Raw genomic sequence first — 19,918 nt, 5'->3', positions numbered from 1 at the left:
TCTGTTAAATCTCAGGGATAAGGGGGAATGGATATTTTTCTTTTGACTCAGCTGTTCATTGTGACAGAAGTGCTTTGTCTTCATCTGCCTTATAACTTGTGCTAACCTCTTCATCTAATGAGGAAAAAGTCAAAATCAGCATTGCACAAATTTCCACTTATTAATTTGCTCTTTTGCTTCCCATCCCAGTGCTACTTATCCCCTGCTGCTCCAATAAGGACCTGAAGTTCTTTCGGGATCATGAGCCAACTGAGTCTTCCCTTCCTTACCTCCTTTATTCCAGAACTGGCATCTAAATTCCATGCAGAAACAAAGTTGATTTCTAAATGACATGCTAGATTTTGGTGTGCAGAACTATTTATTTTGTTCAGAAAATAGCTATCATTTGTTGTTGCATTATAGTAATAAATGGTCCTTTGAATGTCCTCTATCCAGTGCTGTGACCTTACACACCCTATCTAGCTGATGCTATTTACTGCATTTTTAAGATTCTTAGTTCACATTGAGCTGATTTGCTAGCTGTTTCTCAGGGCAATTTGTTTTGTATCAGAACAGAGTTTTGTCCTTTGTGGTCTGTCCAGAAGTCTCCAAATTAGCTGATTGTTTTCTGTCTGTAAGGGCTTTTTGCAGTAGTATGTAATTTCCTTGGTTTGCAGCCCTGCCACTCAAACACTGAAATAAGTCTGAGTCTTCATGTATCAGTTTGGGAAATGTGTTGTCCAAGTCTGTAGTTTCTCCCTTGGATAGTTTTAACCAGCAGAATAACATTTAAATGCAAAGCTTTTGGCTACCGTGAGCCCAATTACAAGTATGGAAGGTCAGGCAAATTGTCCTTTAGAATCATATTGATGGCAGTTCAGGGATAGAGCTCGGTTGGTCTCTGCATGGGAGTCGTCCTTCACACTGAAGGTTCTGTGAGCAGTCATGAGTTCTTTTTTAAGGATCTTTGCACTGATCTGAAAGCAAGGAAGAGCATCAGCTCTTCTCAGGTGCAGAGCTCACCCTGCACTGATCCTGTGTGCGTTGGCGGTCAGGCTCGTTGTGTTCTAAAACAAATCTTTGACTTTAATTGATAAAAACCAGGAGGTGCCTTCTGCTCTTCTGCTGATTCAAGTTTAAGCCATTTCTAATTATAGTGAGAGGCCACAAAATATGAAATCAATGCCATATTTAATTACATGAGAGCTGCCTTTTGCAACTCAACTGTTTTCTGAAGCCATAGATGGGGTAAAAGATCTCCTCCTGGAGGATGACCCTTCTGTCTTTCTGGTTGCTTAGGAGTTGGGAGTCAGTTGCTTACGCTTAACACTGTAGGAAGTGAAAACTTGCAACTGATTGCCTATGACTGGAACTTGAAAAAAAAAAAAAAAAAGCTGACTTTAAATGTTACATTTTATAGTCTTAAAATTGACAAGCATGACTTCAGAGACTGAGCCTTGTGCTTAGAGCACCTGCAGTCAGCACTGGGAATGATGTGACCTCCTGACTTAGAGTGGTATTTAAAGGTTGCCCAGGTCTCACTTTCCTTCTCTCTGTGGTTAATTTTACCCTGAGGGCAAAGTCCTGCATCTCTCCCTCCTTAGATCTGCAGGGCTGTAGAGCTGTGGAGCATGGAGCAATTTGTGGTCCTCCAGACTTTGCTTCATGTCACCTTTTGGCTTTATTCAGCTGGATCAGTTTCCTCAGCCTGGCTAATGTCTGTACCTGGGAACCTTGGCCTCTTTCTTCCTGACCCCACACGTGGAGCCTGTTGTCTTTTACCAGCAGGTTATGAACCACCAACCTGTCAGCAAGTGTGCAGTGAGAAACCTTCTCAAATATTTGCAGTTTACCTGAGATACAGTGAGGTTCTTTGTGTCATTTCTTGAAGAAATGAGGATTTCTGAGCCAATGAGCCATAACAACTCCTTAAAGGTTTACAGCTAGTATATATTTTAAAAATAACTCAGTGTATATTTACACAATAGCTTGTGTTAATTAGAGTTTATTCTGCCACTGACATACATGTTTAACTCCTGTTAATAGCAGCAGATGTGTTCTAACAAGGAGCACGGAGCTCCTAATTAAAATAAGATGCTTTGTATGGCTTTGCAATAAAAGGCAAACCACTGTATGTTAACCTGGTAGCTCTTGTAACAGAAAACAGATGATTGGGGGTTTTTCCATCTTCCCCTTTATGACAGTAACAGCAGTCAGCTCCATGCTGGAGCAGAGCACGTGCAGCAGCAAGCTTTCCCTTCCAACAGATGGGGGGGAAAAGTGCTTTGGGACCACAGTCATGAATTGAAGAGGTGTGTGAGGATGCTGATGTTAGTTTACAAACCTGAATGCATGTGGCTGACTTTGCTGACTTCCCACTGTCTAGCTAGGCAGCTGGTCTTGGGATTCTGGGCTTCACAGAACCTAAAAGAGTGCAGGGTTCCCATTAACTGCACGTGTTCAGCAGGATGCAGTGGCTGTGTGTCGTATGATGCGTCTCCTCTTAGCAGTTGAAAAAAAGATACTGAGCTTGTTATTATCCCAAGTTGTTTTGGTTCTGTTCTTAGTATTAGTAAAATTAGTCTCTTGGTCTAAGGTGCTCCGAATATAGTAATTCTTACTTCATGATGGGAACGAGAAGCAGAGGCTTATGAAGCAAATAGCGATAAGAGCCCCTAGCTAAGGAAGCAATGGCAAGCATTGCTCTAAAGCACACAAACAAACAGCTCCTCTCAAATAGGTGTCTGAATTCCAATGGATTCTAATTACCTGCTAGGACAGATAGGTAAGAAAAACTACAGATACAAAAAAAAAAATCTAGATTTAAAAAATACATATGCTGTAATTTTGGAAAGCTTTAGCTTCTGTTGATGGCAGGTGAAAGATAAGGTAGAAAATAATGAGCTTTTGTACGTGAAGTTTGGAAGAGTTATATTGTGAGTGAACAAAAGATGCACCATAAAACAAACACAGCATGGAAATAATTCTCAGTGAAAATGTACAAAGCTGCAGGGCCTTCCAAGTGAGAGCACTGCTCAGCAATACGGTTTTAAAGCTGCTGCTATTCAGAAGATGTAATATTTCAGGTTTTAACATACATTTTAATTAGTATCCTATAAAATTTAACCTCCTATTCCAATCTTGTCTGTCTTTTGAGAAAGAGATGGCGCAGGAGTTCATCTCCATTATGTATATTGTCTGCTGGTTGCTTGCAGCAAAGAAAATATGCTTATATCTCTTCTCTCCTTTTTTAATTCACACTTCAGTTAATGACAGAAGCAGTATAAGTTTGGAAGTTAACATTTTCTCCTTTATCAGCATAACTACAAGAAATTGGAAATGGTAGGTTTTGTTATAACTTTTTTATGTTACGATCAGATCAGAGTCTCAGATCCTCTGCTGAGCACAGTGTGTTCTCTCCTCCTCCTCCTCTGTGATATTTAGGGTGCTGAGCTGAGCAAAGCACTCTGCTTCTCAGTTCTGTGATCCTACAACCAGCAGCAACCACAGCCACGTAATATATCCTAGAGATAGAGATGTATCAGGGAGCGACCCTGAAACTTGCAGCTGCATCTACATTCCTGCTAAACAGTGCCCTCAGAGCTACAGTCTGACCGCATTTACCCTGAGTGCACTGTAATTAAAATCACGGTGATGAAATGCACAGCTTTGTCATGGCAGAGGGAGCTGTCAGTCTCCATCCTGGACACACAGCAGGGCACGGAGGGCACATTGCTCAGTGCTAGGCATGGTTTGTTGTGCTGCTCCATGCCAGCTCTCCGTGGCCAGCAGCTGCCTGCCTGCCTCAGCACTGCTGTCCCCTGCTTCACCCCTTTGCTGCTGCATTTTAAGCAAATAGTCGAGTTCCTTGTGTCGTGAAGCAAAGCTCTTCAAGGTATTAATGTGGTCTGATGGTTGCACTAAACTGTGCAGGTGTTCATTAGTCAAATATACACCCTTGTGTAAAGGACCACAGAAACTTATCTGGCAATATCACTTATGTGCAGGTTAGATCCAAACCTGGCTGCCAAAGCTTAAAAGCCAGTATAAAGAGAGACAGATACATTGTTTTATTGCATCATAAAGAAATACCCAGATTCTCCTCCAGCAGGGACCAAAGGATGGAGACTGACAGACAAGAATAAAATAGCTGGAAATAAATTTTATGTAGCTATTTTCTTTCTCCCTCAGATGTGAATGCTTATGCAAAACACATTGCTGTAGATTCACTGACAATAAAGAGGGAATCATTATACGAGTAGTCAGCTCTCAGGGGAACACTTTAGCCAAAACACTCTCTGCAATAATTTCCCTCATCTTAGTTGAATAAATTAATTTATGAATTTTCCATGAATATGTTCAACTGTTTCTCCCCTCATATATTTTATTGATATCCATATGTGTTTAGCAACAAATAACAGAGCTGCTTTTCCATTTGCAGTAAAATAGTTTAGAGATGTTTATGTGGGCCTTGGGGTTCATAGTAAACAAATGCAGTTCAGGCACCGGGGAGGTAGCAGAGAAACGTAAAGCTTGGCACGCTCAGCAGAGATTAAGTCAGATCCATTTGTACCACATCAGGCTGGATCCTTGGGATCAGATGGATGAGCCCTAAACTGTGGGATTGCTCCTAATGATTTATGTGTAGGATCTCTGCAGGGAACTCTGTGTGTGTTTGCAAGGCTCGTAGTGTCCATTTGGCTTTGAAGTCCATGATAGGTTGGGTCACTTGTCAGTGTCCTGTCCTATACCTTGTATTCTGTGTGTGCATGTGAGAAAAGGAGAGGAGGGTTGCAAGAGGAGTGAGGGGGTTTTGTTTTTAGAAGTGTAGTTTCTCTGTTTTGAGGAAAGCTAAGTCTCCTGTACTGTTGATCCAGCACCAGAGTAGTCTGAAAACTTCATTGATGCTCCATTAGATATTTTCTGTGGCCATTCTCTCTCTGAGTATCACCAATTTTGGCTTAGGTAATGTCATTAAATCCAATGTGGAGCTATTCACATGAGCTGTTCTGGCATGGATTATTTCAGTAAATGTGAAAACTACATTTTTTCCATGTCTTTCTTTGGGAAAGGAGAAAATAGATATATAAGGTGATTCTGTGTTGGAAAGTAATAATTATTCTAATATACTAAAACTATGGAGTTCTTCCATCTTCTTTCCCCAGCACTGGCCCACCAGACCAGTTCCATCAATAAATACACAAATGAACATTCCAAAAAGATGGGTATGCAGTGTGGGGTTAAACACAGCAAAACAACATACCCATGTGGCTGCACCATTGTGATCTTCAAGCTCTGGTCTCATACTTACCCTGCATGTTCAGATCAGGGAGCTTGCCCTTTGTAATCAGGGCAGGGTGAGTTTTTCTTTGGTTTGTTGATGTTCAGAGGTTGACTTTGAGTTTTTCGTAGCCATTTTTATCAGTCGTAAGAATGAGGAAAAACCTGCCTTGCTGTTTCTGAGTATAAAGCTCTTTTTTTCTTAACTACATATGCTAATGAGCTTGCAATAGGCCTTAGCATCTTAAAGGTGGTGTTTAAAGTATAATTGCAAGTGCTTAGATACATAATTTACATTTATTATGCATAATAAAGTATGTAACTAATTGATGTTCTGTAAGGGATTAAATCATCAACTCCAGCTGCAGGACGATTTATGGCTGTGTTCTCAATAATACGGTGACTGTCAGGATGTGCTGCAGAAAAAGTTGTCATCTTCAGAACTGTGCATGCAGAGAGCATTCTCCTTTCTCCTGGTCTCCTTTCCTTCTGATCTGCTTTCTGTTGTGTGTGTGTGCTGTGCAAACAGCATAGATTAAGCAAATGTGCTTATGGAGCAGACAGATGAAAAATAAGTACTTATTTCTTGCAGGAACTGCTAGGAATATAAGTAAAGTGCAAGCTAAGCTTGCACGTGTTTGTGTCTGTGCTCTTCCTAAATTGGAAGGGCAGAACATCACACAGAGCGTGCAGCCACCAGGGTGCATTGAAGTTCAGAATGGCTGGGAGATAATGTCAACAGAATAGGATGTAGGCAGAGGATAATGGGCTCCTGCTGCTAGATTAAAGCCTGGGCAAAGATGAGCCCCTTTTAACAAAAATAAACAGAGGCAAAGCCAAGACATTTGCAGTATTTTCGAAGCAGGAGGCATTTATCTTGTAACAACATCCTGTTCTCTTCTCTTGGCTTCCACTGTACCAAAATAACAGCAGATGATGCTGTGATTCTGTTCAGTGGCTCTTGCTGTAAGAGCTCTGGTTGCCCACTGCAACCTCATTGAATGCCATGGTCCTGTGGGATGTGTCCCTCAGCCCTTTAAGAAGCTTTACATTTGAAAACACGCGGTGTCATACTGTGTGAGCATGCTGATCTAATTTTCAATGGAAAAGAATTAATCTATAATAAAACTCAGACTTATCAAAGGATTTTGCAGCCCAGCATTTCCAATTTCCCCTGGCAGGAGGCAGTCTGCAGGGAGCAGTGCAGCCTCAGGGCTGCAGGCACTGCTCCCTTCTCTATTAAAAGCCCTCAGGCTCTGTTGTGTTAAAATCAGTACTTGAAGAAGGGGGGGGGGGGAAAAAAAAAAAGAAAATGGGATTGAATTGAGTTCAGTAGGTATCGTGCCAAAGAGAATGCTTGGCACGTTTCTTTTTCTGCTTCTGTGTGCTGTCCTCTTGTTCTCTGCTTCATTAGTACATTAGTCCGGTCTCCAGCGATCACGCTGCTGGGCTCAGGCTGGGGAAAGGATCCTTGAGGCAGTAACTGCAAACAGGACAGCTACACAGGCACAAAGCTCTTAGAGAAAAGTCAGCACTAAAATGTACGTAATGCAAACAGCGAAGGCTGTGAATAGCCGGAGTGCTATAAATCAGGGCTTTTTAACTAGCACGCTCCTGCAATATTAATTCTTCTGAATTGTCTCATTTGTCCAATACTGCACATGTCCTGCTGTCCTAAATGGTCTGGATGCAGTGCTGTAAATCCCATCTGCTGAGGTTTTAGGGAAGGGAGAGGAACCAGCAATAATATGCAAATACAGGGAAGTGTATTGCATTCCTCTGTGGGTGGGTATAGTGGTAATGGGCTGACAGTTGGCCTTGATGATCTTGGAAGTCTCTTCTAACCTCTATGAATCTAGTTTAATTTTTAGTCTTTGGTTGTTTTACAGTTTTTCTGTATTTCTGGAGTTGATTGCATAATGAACAGTTAATTCTAGGGATGGTGCTGTAAACAGTGATGGCATTTTATAATAATTGGTTAGAGTCGCTTAGAATTTCATCCTCATTGAGAGCAGCAGATGTGGAAGGACCAGTCTCATCCTCAAGTGTCTGCATCTCTCAGTGAAGCATCTTCTTTGAATTCAAGCTGCTTTCTTTCAGTTCTCACTGTTGTGAGGATTGGTGTCTTTCCATGGCTGCTACCAGGCCTGGCCCACTGCTCTCAACAAAAGTTGGGTGTTCCCAGATCCTGAAAAAATTTGGTATTAGTACCAAGCAATATACAGGTGATAAACGAAACAACCCCTTTGAAGAGCTCACACCTGAAGCAAGGTGATGCAGCATAGGAAGCAGCTGGGATTCTGAAGGTTTGTATTTCTTTCCCATCTTTGCGACTGATCTCTCAGTTACCTGAAAGGAGTTGTTTCAAGCTGCTGTGCTACAGGTTCCATACATTTAAACAGGGAATAATAACACTTTATGAGGTACATTTAGAAATGTCATGCAAAAGACTGCATAGGAAGTAGCTATTATTGTTGCTATCTGTGATAATAAAAACAATGGCATTTTCAATAGAGATAAAAGTTTTGCAATCTGTCCAATGCTGTTATGGCTAGATGCAGTTTCTCATTTAATCCACAGCTGCTGCTTTTGTATCTTGTCCTAATTCAAAACATATTCTTGCTTTTTTATGATTTCAGTGCAAGTTGGAGTTTCATGCGTGTACTTCTGGCAAAACCATCACAGCTCGATGCGAAGGGCCCTGCCCATGCCTCCCAGGGCCTGAAGGTCCAAAGCACAAGACAGAAAAGACAGGTGAGTTGAGTTGGTGATGAAATGACAGCAGCTAATGTGTTTCCTGCTACGTTCTCGGGAAAAGCATAATACAGGCATTTTATAACTGGTAGATTTCATGTGGAACGCTTCTCAAAAAAGTCAAAAGTACAGCGAATCTTTTTTGTAAGCATGTAATGCTTTCATTCAGCTTCTGCAGAACTGGCATTTACCTGACAGTGTTTCATAGGAAAACTGAGTTCTGACTCACAATTTTCATTTATTGTGTGAAAATATTTTGAATGAAATTCTGAATCACAGAAGACAAAAAAAAAAAAAACTTAATGATTTTTTGCTTGGTATGTAAGTAAATATAGATACATATTTATCAGTAGGCTGTATTGGTATTCAAAAAGTCATTTAGGATTGCATGGGTGTATGTTCATTCTCGTTGATAACATGGGATCCATATTATCATTATTAGCCTTATTGTTGTTGATGTTGCCATTAGAAGTTGCATGCTACGTTTATCTGGTTTTATTTAAGATAAATATATACGTTGCCTCAACAAGCACACTGCAGGTGATGTTATATGAAACTGAAGGCTGGTATCTCAACACAAATATTTTCTCTGCCAGCTCTCCACTGAACTCTGTTTAGGTCTGTAAGCTCAGTGAGCTAATTGACCTCCCCAGGGAAGCAAGCACAAGCTGTCTTGGGGTGACCTCATCCAAAGGGTATTGGCTCTTGCAAAAGAGAAGCACTCAAAGCCCAACTCCAGCAGCAGTGCCACAGCCAGCTTCTGTCAGAGTTCTGCTCCATTATGGGACACGCAATTTAGAAAGGAAAGGGAGTTGGTTTTTTTGAGGATATGCAGTGATTCTCCAGTCTAGACCTTGAAAATTCAGGTTTGCTCCATTTCTTGAAAATCACACTTTTGTTTGCCTAGCTATGAGACTTAAATGAAGTATTTTAGATGGCAAGGTTCTGAAATCAATATATAAATAATATTGCTTTATGTGACTTGAATCTTTGGTTACAGAATGCGCACTGATAAATTGCCTTATACATATTTTCTCCTCCTTGCAGTCTGTCAAAAACATACTTTTCTTCTCCCTGTATGCCCTCTTTGTTGCCCTTATCAGAAAGAGTATCAGATTAATAAATCTTCAGTGACATTTTAAGCTTACAATTTCATTCACACAAGAGAAAAAAGATTCTAATAACCCTTATCTTGATAAATGCAATTTGACAGGGTATATGTATTCTAAAACCCAGGCTTTTGTTTTGCTTGACTCAAAAACTCTAACTCTGGCCAACAAAGCATTAATTTAATGGGTTGGGTGATCTGTGGAGCAACTTTCCTCAAGGCATTTTCAAGAGGTCCCTCTTGGGATAACAGTACTCATGCCATTGCCCTGGTGATAGCAGTAGGCCCAAGGATATTAAATGCTTCATTGCTGTCACTTCAGCGTGGCATGAAGGGAGTGCTTGGAGGAGCACAGTCACCTGGGAAATAAAGGAAATCCCCATCAGGTGTGTATGGAAATGGTCAAGACAATACACTAGTTATCTCCTGCATCAAGTGTGTGTGAAGGAGCTGCACTTGAGTTTGGTGATACTACCATAGGCAAGGCCACTTGTACAGGTTTGGAGTGACTGTGTGCACATGTATGTATGTATACCTGGGCTGGGTGCTGAAATCCTACCTTTGCCAGAATTTGGTCCTCAACAGCCATGACGTATGTGGGGCCTCTGGCTGCAGATTGGACTGAAGGACTCTGTATGATGTGTGTCTGCCCCTTCCAGCCTCGTGACAACCAATCTTCCTCAAGCTTATACTAGAATTGTCATTTCAATTGCCAGTAGAAAAAGTTGCCTACAGGATGGCCGTTAGTATGATTCCTTTCTTTGTTCAATACTTGAAGGAAGCTTATGAACAGGAGGGGTACGTCTGTTTACGAGGGTAGATAGTGATAGGGCAAGGGGGAATGGTTTTAAACTGAGACAGGGGAGGTTTAGGTTGGATTTTAGGAGGAAGTTTTTCCCCCAGAGGGTGGTGAGGCACTGGAACAGGTTGCCCAAGGAGGCTGTGGATGCCCCATTCCTGCAGGCATTCAGAGTCAGGCTGGATGTGGCTCTGGGCAGCCTGGGCTGCTGGTTGGTGACCCTGCACACAGCAGGGGGTTGGAACTGGATGAGCACTGTGGGCCTTTGCAATCCAGGCCATTCTATGATTCAGCAAGTAGTGTCACCTAGATTTGGAGAAGCAAGCCCTGAGCAGTACCTGAGGTGATGTGAGAGAGGTGGAATGCAATTGGTAGCAGAGCATCTCAGTCCCCTGCAGCCACTCTGGTCTCAGCAGCACTGAGGTGATATCACCTTCCTCAACCTCCAGTTTGGAGCTCCTGGTGGTATTTAGGTCACTTGGTGTCATAATGCTTTCTCTAGACTTGACCCCAAATTTCTCTTTTCTTCTTATAGTACGCTGTATCAATATTGCTGAATTTGAATAAAACTCAGCAGATTGATTTCTTATTTACAGATTTGTTTTAAAAAAAAAGTCAACAATTGGGACTTTGTTTCTATCCTTATTTAGTTCAATCCATTCAAATGAAGAATAATCTTAAGTAGAAAATGATAGAGCTAAACTTCATGCTACGTACAGATATGTCAGTGGAAAAATACTAAGGAGAATTACAGTGCAAATGCTTCCAGCAAAATGGAAATGTAGCTCTTAGAGCTACTGCATAAACTTTTTAATGCCTATTATACAACAAGGTTAAATATATGTGCTTGTGAACTTCCAATTTGAAGGCAGTTCACGTTAATCTTCACACATTCATTCAATCATATTCAAATATTATTCCATAATAAATTACTTTCAGAAATTAAAAATGTAAAGGAACATTTAATTTCCAGCGTACTGTAATTCTAAATGTCGTGACCTTTTTTTTCATACGCCTGTGAATAAAACTGGCAGCAGCATCAAAGAAAAGCAAACTAAGTGTATGTGCTCAGAGGTAACAATTGACTGCAGTGTCTGAGTCGTATTCCTTCCTCCTCTCTAGGCTCCTTCAAAACTACCTCTGCTCTGAGGATGAAAATCAAGAATAGTAATCGTGTTTTTTTTAAAAAAAAAGTGGAATTCCTTTTATAATGGTGACTGGTATTACAGAGACATTAATAAAATAACAAATGCTAGCAGAAAATACACCTGAGTAATCTCCAGTGGCAAAAAAAAACCCACCAAGAATATAAGCTTTCCATCATGAAGCCAAATGTTTGAAGAGATGGCAGAATTGTGTTCTTTATTTTCTGAAATGGAATTTTAAGTCAGTTGTCTGAGATGTAGGGAGCAGGTCTCTGTGAGGGTACTAATGGGAGATTTCAGAAAATAAGACAAGCCTTAATGTCCCCTCTCTTTCTTTTTTAAATCCCTTTAGATTCCTTTGGTTTATCAAAACACTTGATATGCTTCATTATTCACAGCAGTGTCCCAGCTTTACAATATGCTTCCATGCAAGCCACTGATTTCTAACTTTGCTACTCAGCAGCAAAGGTTGAGCTGTAACTTGCATTGAGGATAGCTGCCCTTTCAGAGCAGACATGTCCTCTTATCTAATGCCTTAAAATGAATGAGGCTGTAATTTCAACAAAAGAAAGACTGATAACTAATTCTTAGTGGCGCCTTCGTGGCAGCAGTTATTTAAGACACAAAGTCTTGTCTGTTGAAAAGAGGTTTTCAGGTACCTCTTTCAAAAGTTCCGTAGCATTAGAGTTCCCACCAAGTGCAACTTCATTTGATACCAACTAACGCTTCTAACGCTTCCTCCACTAATAAAGGACTTCACAGAAGAAACAAGTGGTTTCAGTTCTTCAGACCCTGTTGGCAAGGGAAGAGATTTTCTCTTTTGCAGTGTAGTCATCAAAAAGACAACACTGCACCAAGGTGGCATCTCCTGGCAAGTGTGAATTCTTAATTGCAATAACGTGGTTCTGTCTGCTTCCTGAACAAGTGCATGACTCCTGTTTGTTACAGGTGCTAGCAGTGTGGTAGCTCAGACATGGTGATGGTGCAACAGCATTGCAGGTTTCTTTCTGACCATGCCCTCTTTCTGTGTTTTCTGAAATGCTGAATGTTGTACCCCTGAACATAATAGTTTTGATTTGTTGCTATCAGGGTTACAGAGCTACTAGAGCATGTATGGATGCAGTAATTCAAACTGAGTTTGTCCCTGTGTATGATGTCTTTTTGACCTTGCACAAATACCCAAGGCAAATTCTAAGGGAGCACTGTTATCTTGATGAGGGAATTCTAAGTTCAGTAGGCAAAAGAAAGCATATGCAATTACACTGACTGTTGTTTAAATTTCTAAAGGGAGTCAGGAGAACACTTTTTATTACAGAAATAGAATTTGGCAAGCTCAGTCAAGAACCTGCCTTGTTTAGGATATAGTTTAGGTTCTGAATCTTAACATCTACTTAACAGCCCTACTGGGGGTGATGGATGAGAAGGTCTTATGTTCCATTCCCCATTAAAAAGAGTACTCAATGCATGGAGTTCATTTGGAGAAATTAGTCCTGTTTCCCAAATGAGTTGTATGACTTCTTGTGTACGAATGACAACTAAAAGAACTTCAAATCTTAGAACTAAGTCTTTCCTTACATGTCCAGTTGCAGCAACTGTTTCAGTTTACAGTTTCTTGTATTCAGTTTTCATGGCTGGAGAGTGCATCATTTTAAAGTTTCTGAAGGTGAAATATGAGTCATGAACGTGGTTGAGTTGAAATTGGTTTCTTGGGTTCACTTTACAATGCTAGGCCTTTGTTTTCTTTTGTAGCTTAGGAAAAAAGACTTCCAATAGTAGACTTCTAGGTAGAGATCTAAGTGGACTATCTGAGTCTCAAACACAAGGAACAATAAGACAAATGCATTCTAAAACTAAGACTACAAAATGTTTTAAAGCTGTATCTTGTTAACTCTGGGAGGTGGTTCTTCTCTGTTTTACAGAGGGGCAATAATATTTACTCAAACTAAAGAGTAACTTTCAGTGTAGAACGCAGATAAGAAACAAAGACAGTGATGTGTTTTCCAGACACTGACATGCCTCTGTCCTGGGCTTCTGTGAGGAGCAGGATTATCAGCTCTAAGCATGGTGGGATCTGATTTTTTTTTTTTTTTTTTTTTTGCTTCAGAACTTTCAGTATGAATGCTGCAATTCATTCTTCTAACTTGTTAACAGGATGAAACAACCTTACCTAAGTAAAACTGAGTTAGCTACTATCTGTAAATAACAATAATAACTGTTATTATTACTGTTATTTTCTGAGTTTTCACACCAGGAGATTAGTCTTTATTTTGCCACTCCTAGAGGCATAGAAGATTAAACTGCTTTCATTACTGATAGATGTTTTCTGTGAGTAGTGAAGTGGCTGCAACCAATTAATATTTGATTAAAAGACAAAGAAAAGCAGGCAAGAACTGATATCCTTGCTCTCCATGGATGGCTATTACCATTCCTCCCATTAGAAGTAAAACCAAGTAGCTTCAAGACTGAGGCAGCAAAATCAAGTTCTTGCCAGGGTCAGAAGAAAGAGCAGTGCAGTGGTGGCTGGGGATATTTTGTTCTGCTTCTTCATCTCATGCATCTCTATGTGCACCAGAGAAAAGCAATAGCTTATGGGGGGAAGACTGCACGTTCTACATATGCATATTTCATGAGGAAACTTGTATTTTTGTAGGAGAGTTTTATTAGTGCATTTTCAGAAAGTTAAATGAATATGCCAAAAAAGAGAAGCAGGGTAGAATTGTGTGGAAACTATGAAAGTGAATGTGAGCGTTTTCATTCCACTGCTATGTGATTGGTATATATTGCAGACCTCCTCCCATGTCTGCAAAGCAGAATGTGTTCTGAGCAAACATTCATATGCAGAGCTAAGCTTAGAATAACTCAAGAACCTATTAAATGGAAGTCCTCTAACTCAGAAAGTTGGTGATGCCTTTATAAGAGGTTTGCATGAGCCATCGCTAGGCCCAACTGTTTGCACCTCAAAAGTGTGATACTTTCTTAAAGAAGGCAGAGAGGAGTCTTCAATTACGTAGATGAACTTAGAAGCCGTATTGCTTTGTAAGTCTTCCTTTTCAATATTTCTATGAAAACAACAAGAGCAGAGGAGGAAAAGGTGAGGTATACTCCTGCAGGCAAATTATTGCCACCTTCTGGCCTGAAACTAGCTGGTACATTTATTTTCAGGGAGAGAGGATTGCCAGCTTACATGGGAATTCATTGTGAAGATTTGAAGTAATGGTCTTCACTTTCATGCAGATTTAAAAATTGCTTTTCCTGAGGAAAGGATAGGGCTTTGTTTCTGCATTCATAAAGTAGTGAAACTTTATTGGAAGAAAAGGTTTAAAAAAAAAAATGTAATCAGTAAGAAAAAGTGCCATCGGTAAGAAAAAGACATTAGTCACACCAGGAAAAGAGAAATGGGAGGAAGGTATTATACGTAGATTTAAAATAGAAATGAAAGCATCATTTTTCCACGTCCTAGGAATTTATTCTCAATAATTTATTTCTGATAAGCTGCACTTCTTCCTGTAGTGATAGCTGAAAACACGCACTTCTGGGATGTTTGCACTATATAAAATTCAATAAAACACAAATGACTTAATTCCAAAACTAACCTGTGCTGTGAATTGAGTCTTGTCACTGCAAACGCTTGTTCTCAGGAGTTACTGCTCAAATAGGCATTCGTTGTCTTTGAGGTCATCTGACTGAATTTGATGATAACAGTACCTGTAAGATAATGCTTTCAGTTATTTTTAGATTTCGTATGCTATTTTTCATATTCACAACAACAACAGACAGGCTGAGTCGCCTACTGTAGGGAACTTGCTGTAGCAGAGAGGGTTGGACTCAATCTCTAGAGGTTCTGTCCAACCCAACTCTGAGATTCTGTGGCCGCTGGCCTACACACGATGGGACTCGAATTGTTAATTGTAACATTTACATTTCTACATGTTGTATTTTGGGATCTAGACATGACTAGTTATAATGGGGTAGTTCAAGGGATTGAATCTGTACAAAGAAAGTACAATAAAGGTTTGCAAACATAAGAGTCACTTTGCAGTTGGAACAAATACTTGTGGGTTTTAAAGCACCTTCATACTTGTTTTGAATTATATGTGTGAAGTACTTATATAACAGAAATACATTTTTTTAGACTGCTGCACTTCTCATAGCTGTGTTCCACAAAATTATTTGTCCTGACTGTTCTGTTAGGCTTGAAGAGTTAATTGATGTTTAAACATATGATAACCTTGGATTTGATCTTGAACCCAGGTTGCTACACAGTCCTATAATTGAATGCTGTTTTTTCCTGCTAGGTGATAAATACTTTACCAAAGAGAACAAGTTAAAATACATTTAATACTTTCTATCATCATACACAGAAATCTCTTAGGTGTATATGTGAAGCTTGCTTTTACGTGAACTTGAAGTGGTGAAAGAATTGCCCCTGTGGGAGCTGTTTTACATTTTGTTCTGGCTCTCAGGTTTTGGAACTCAGCACAAAAACGCTGCTCGCGCCAGGCCCCAGACAGATAACAAGTTAGAGATGGTACCATCCATTGACTTGCTGTCACTTCCTTAGCATCATCTTCCATGGATCTGATCAAATTACAGCAACCTCCAAAATATAACAGACAACCTCTTTAGAGGCAAAAGTTGACATCAGAACAGCTAGGAGTGAGACAGAAAGGAGGAAGCAGTGCATGAGAAGCAGCACGTTGTTCGCTTAGCTGCTTTCAGGTACTTGCTGAAACAGATGTAGGCTGTAGTAGCAGCACCGCTATCAGCAGGATTTGTGCATCCCTTTAACGAGGTAACATGCCAATAGAGTAACACTGAGTCACAGTTCCTTTCATAATTTCTTGAGGTTGAACAAGGACATGATGTGTAACTCTCTGTCACTGCTGAATAAAGACTGATCCCAGGCCATGCTGGGAGACAGCAAGTGTATAAAAGTAACTGTGCCATGGTGTAATTATACTAAAAACAGCAGCATTTTTTAAAAGTCACTTGTAGTCTGCCACTATGCAGGTACGAAACCTGCTGTATCACTGTAAAAGCATGCTTAGCCCAGAGTAATAGGTTTTGTGAACGTTCATTAAACAAAATGCTAAAATGGCTAATAATTTTAATTTTACAATAAAGGTTAGAAAATGGCAGCACAGCAAATGCTTAGCACCAGCAAGTACCAATTTTCAAGTGAAGTAATGGGATTTTAGGTTGTTGACAGAAAACTATTGAAGTTGATCACTCTTTTAATAGAAACACTGTATTGGAACAGCAGGTGTTTGTGCACTGGTATGTGATAAGTAGAGCATCCACACCTCTCCAGTCACAAATAAGACTGGTTTCATGTGGTTCTTTTTTTTCTCACAATTATTAATTCCTGCATTTTTGGGGAATATTCCCAAATATTTTAAAGTCTGTAAAAATCTCTGGGAAACCCAACAGGTACGAAAAAATACAGTGCTTATCACTGTAGAACTTCCCAAATAAAATAAAGATATTTTCAATAACATACAGAAAATAAGGCTTTTCAAATTTCACGTGCATCTTTTTCTGTTTTGTTTTCCCTTTGCTACTTTAAGGACTACATTCCATCTTTGGTTACTGCAATACTAACTTAGCCAAGTTCTGTCAGTGCTGTTGAATTGGTTGCCTTTGGTAAAGTTAGCTGCCTCTATCGTGGTGTAAACAAACGTAGGCCTGAGCCTTGTTGATTGCTCCTGAGAGTTCATTACTTGCTATGCACTTCTCAGAGTCGTGTCAAATTAGCTCCGAGTTTTTCTGTTTCTAATTCTCGTTTGCTAGTGCAGAAGGGAGATATATGAAATATCATCACTTCATTCCAAATACATAAGCTTACATCTTTACGGCTTTTGCTGTCCCAAAAGGGAAATCTGTCCATTCTTTTTCCTCTGAAGAATTGCATTTTTTTGTAATTCAGTTTAATGGACTGTGTGTAAATCAGGAAAATATCTTCTGCTTTCTGCTAAAGCAACCATTTAGGGATGGACTGAAATGAGAAGCAGGATCTGCATTTGTGAGTTATCGAGTTTTGAATGATTTGGATCAAGTTCATCTCCATTACAGCAGAGTCTGTCATCCACAAAGAAAAGACTTAAATAGCCCACAATGCAGGAAATAAATGTCGGTATTAGAGAAGCTTTCAGACAACCAATGTGGGACCTTTCTGTCTCAAATGTTGAAACATAAATGTATCTATGCCATCTTTTTTGGTTGCATACTCAAACACTGAAGTCAGTTACTCCAAATTGCAGTGTAGTGCCAATTGGTGCCCAGCAACGGGAGGTGTTGGGGTGGATTGGACAGTCAGATCTACAGAGCTGAACTGCAAAGCCTTGGTTCCCTACAAGTGTTCAGAGATGCCTTTATAATACTTCTAATTAACAGTAGCATTGAAAGTGGCTGATCTGTCCAAGAGATCTGTTTAATTCGTATGACGATTTTCCTACTTAGTTTTAATTACAATTTTCTAGTCATAGAATTATTTGAGTTGGAAGGGACCTGTAAGTGTCATCTAGTCCAGCTCCCCAGGTAATCATAATAACATGTTTCCACTGAAGCAAGCCAGATTGTCATGATTGTTTAAAAAGAGTATGTTTATGGGAAAAGACTTGTTTCTTTTATAAGAATATACTTTATGCAACAATATCACTTTATTCTCATATTTAGTAAATTATGGTTTTAGCTTAATCCTGCTTGTCTGAAGGCAATTTCACATCTCTTGCTTCTCAGTTTGACAATGACAGGCTGGTCTTGGAGTTAACAGACACAGACAATGGGCAGATTCTTACTGTCTAAATGGCAAGGATGGTCTATAGCACAGACCTACTCCCTTATCAGACAATCCCTCTGAGCAGAAGAAATGAAACTTAGCTAACATGAAATGTCACAGTCATTTCAGACAGTGAATTGCATGCTATAGATATCTTGCTGATCCTTCACAATTCAAATTTGGATTTAGGGTTTCAGTTCTTGAACGGGTTGCAAATATTCTTGGAAAATCGGAGATGCAAATAAAGAAGTAGTTTTCTGAAGTTTTCTGAGTTTTGAGCCAAAAATTAGGCTTCATTTGACATTGTAAAGTGAGAGGGGAAAAAACATGTATTTGTCTGAAATTTGGTTTGCTGAGCAATTTTGGTAGGTGGTTGTTTATACCTGTGGTATCTCATTGTGAAATAGAAACACTTCACTAATGCTTGAGCACAAGTCACATTCTGTTGACACAATTTGGTATTCAGGTGTGGTTAGGAAAGCAGTTCTGTATTGAAGGTGCCTTTTCTGTGTTGTGGTTTTCACAAAGGGCTTAATTAGCTTCTAATTTAAAGCACGTTGAGACGAAATGAAAACCAAGAAAAGCTAGAAACAACTTCTCTCCAGAAGTCAAGGTGCCAAGGTGTCCAGGCAGCCTGTTCTGTAGTTTTGGGGCCTGGATAATACTGAGTCATGGGAAAGCTCTGGACCCTTTTGAGTTTTGTCTGCAATAATTATAGCTGTTCTCACCCATAAAAATTAAGAACCCAAAAATACAGAGTGCAATGAGATGGGCCTTGGTAACAGTGCAAAGCCTTCCCTTATCTGTGGTCCTTTCTTCTGAGCCCTGTGAGCTGGGAATGTTGGAGGAAGTGTCCGTAAAGGAAACATCTGTGAGTTACATTGCTTATAGGGAGCAGAGAAGTTGAGGAAGATTCCAAAAGCACAAAACTCAACAGTGTTTTGAAGTGTGCAGTGAACTGCTCTTTAACTTTACATATTAACACTATCGTTCTGGAAGCTTTAATTGTACAAGTATCACTTAACAACCGTAAATGTACAAGGTGAAGGTTGGTACAGAAAGTTAAACACAAACCACTTTCCTTCATTTAGTAAAATCCCATAAACAAAAGTTTTTTAAATCAGATTTCTTAAAGCATGGTATATTTTTATTAGCAAATATGATTTTTAAGTGTTTTGATTTTCTTGAATGTATGAGGAGGAAAGGCATATGGTGGCTGCTGTGTAGCACATACAGTAACTGCATTTGAGAATACTGCTACCCAGAATGCAATGAATAATTAAAATAGATTTTTCAATAAAGAAGCAGGTGGGAGGTGCTATCTGTTCAGTTTTACATCTTTATGAAAAGAAGTCGAGTTGATTGCAGCAATACTAGGTGGTGTTTCATGTTTCTTTTAAAAAGTTCCTCTTTTAATTTTCTATTGCGTGTCCTTGAGAACTGGAGCAGTAGAAATTGAAAGAAGTTCATTAGCACAAAGTGTGTAATTATACACTTGGGGTCTAATAATTTGAACATCTGCTTTAATCTGAGAGCTCTTTGGTTAGAAATGCGTAAGGGAGAAGAATGACCTTATGCTCTAGCTGATCACAGGTAACTATGTGTAGTTATTACAGTTCCACGTGTAGGTGTGAAAGAGGCTGGTGTAATTCTCAGGTATGTCAGCAGAAGTGTTTCCAGAAATATTGGTAATATTTTACAGGGCACTGGTAAGGTCTCATCTGAAGTCAGTTGCAGGTTTGGATGAGCAAAGTTCATCAGAGTCTAGTTCAGGCTGGAATAGCAGAGCGAGCACTGATGGGAATAGTTTGTCTTGCACAGGAACATTTCTTATAGACTAACAGGAAACGTTATTACCAAAGCTTTAACTGAGAATACAGAAACTCAGATTTAATGTGTCTTTTCAGACAGGTGCTTACAAACCACAGCCCTGTACTGATGGATATGGATGGAGTATCCTTCAGGTTTTCAAATCTCATCCTTACTGATTTCTCAGCAAATGCATTTCACAAAGTGCCCTCACACAGATAGTTCTGAAACACCTGGCACTGTGTTTTGGAAGGGTTTTTTATTAC

General features: G+C 39.7%; 1 protein-coding gene across 1 annotated transcript in view; it reads left to right on the top strand.

Moving 5' to 3' along the window:
- Nucleotides 1–19,918, top strand: part of SPOCK1 (SPARC (osteonectin), cwcv and kazal like domains proteoglycan 1) — a 257,135-nt gene that overhangs the window by 190,315 nt on the left and 46,902 nt on the right. The window contains exon 6 of the mRNA XM_031598373.2: nt 7,899–8,013. Within this exon, the coding sequence (XP_031454233.2) occupies nt 7,899–8,013 (115 nt within the window). The remainder of the gene's footprint in view (nt 1–7,898; nt 8,014–19,918) is intronic.

The sequence above is a fragment of the Phasianus colchicus genome, chromosome 15 (genome assembly GCF_987193195.1).
Source record: "Phasianus colchicus chromosome 15, bPhaCol1.hap1.1, whole genome shotgun sequence".
NCBI lineage: Eukaryota > Metazoa > Chordata > Aves > Galliformes > Phasianidae > Phasianus > Phasianus colchicus.
Note: the sequence above shows the minus strand (reverse complement) of the source record. Positions and strands in the feature narration are given on the sequence as shown.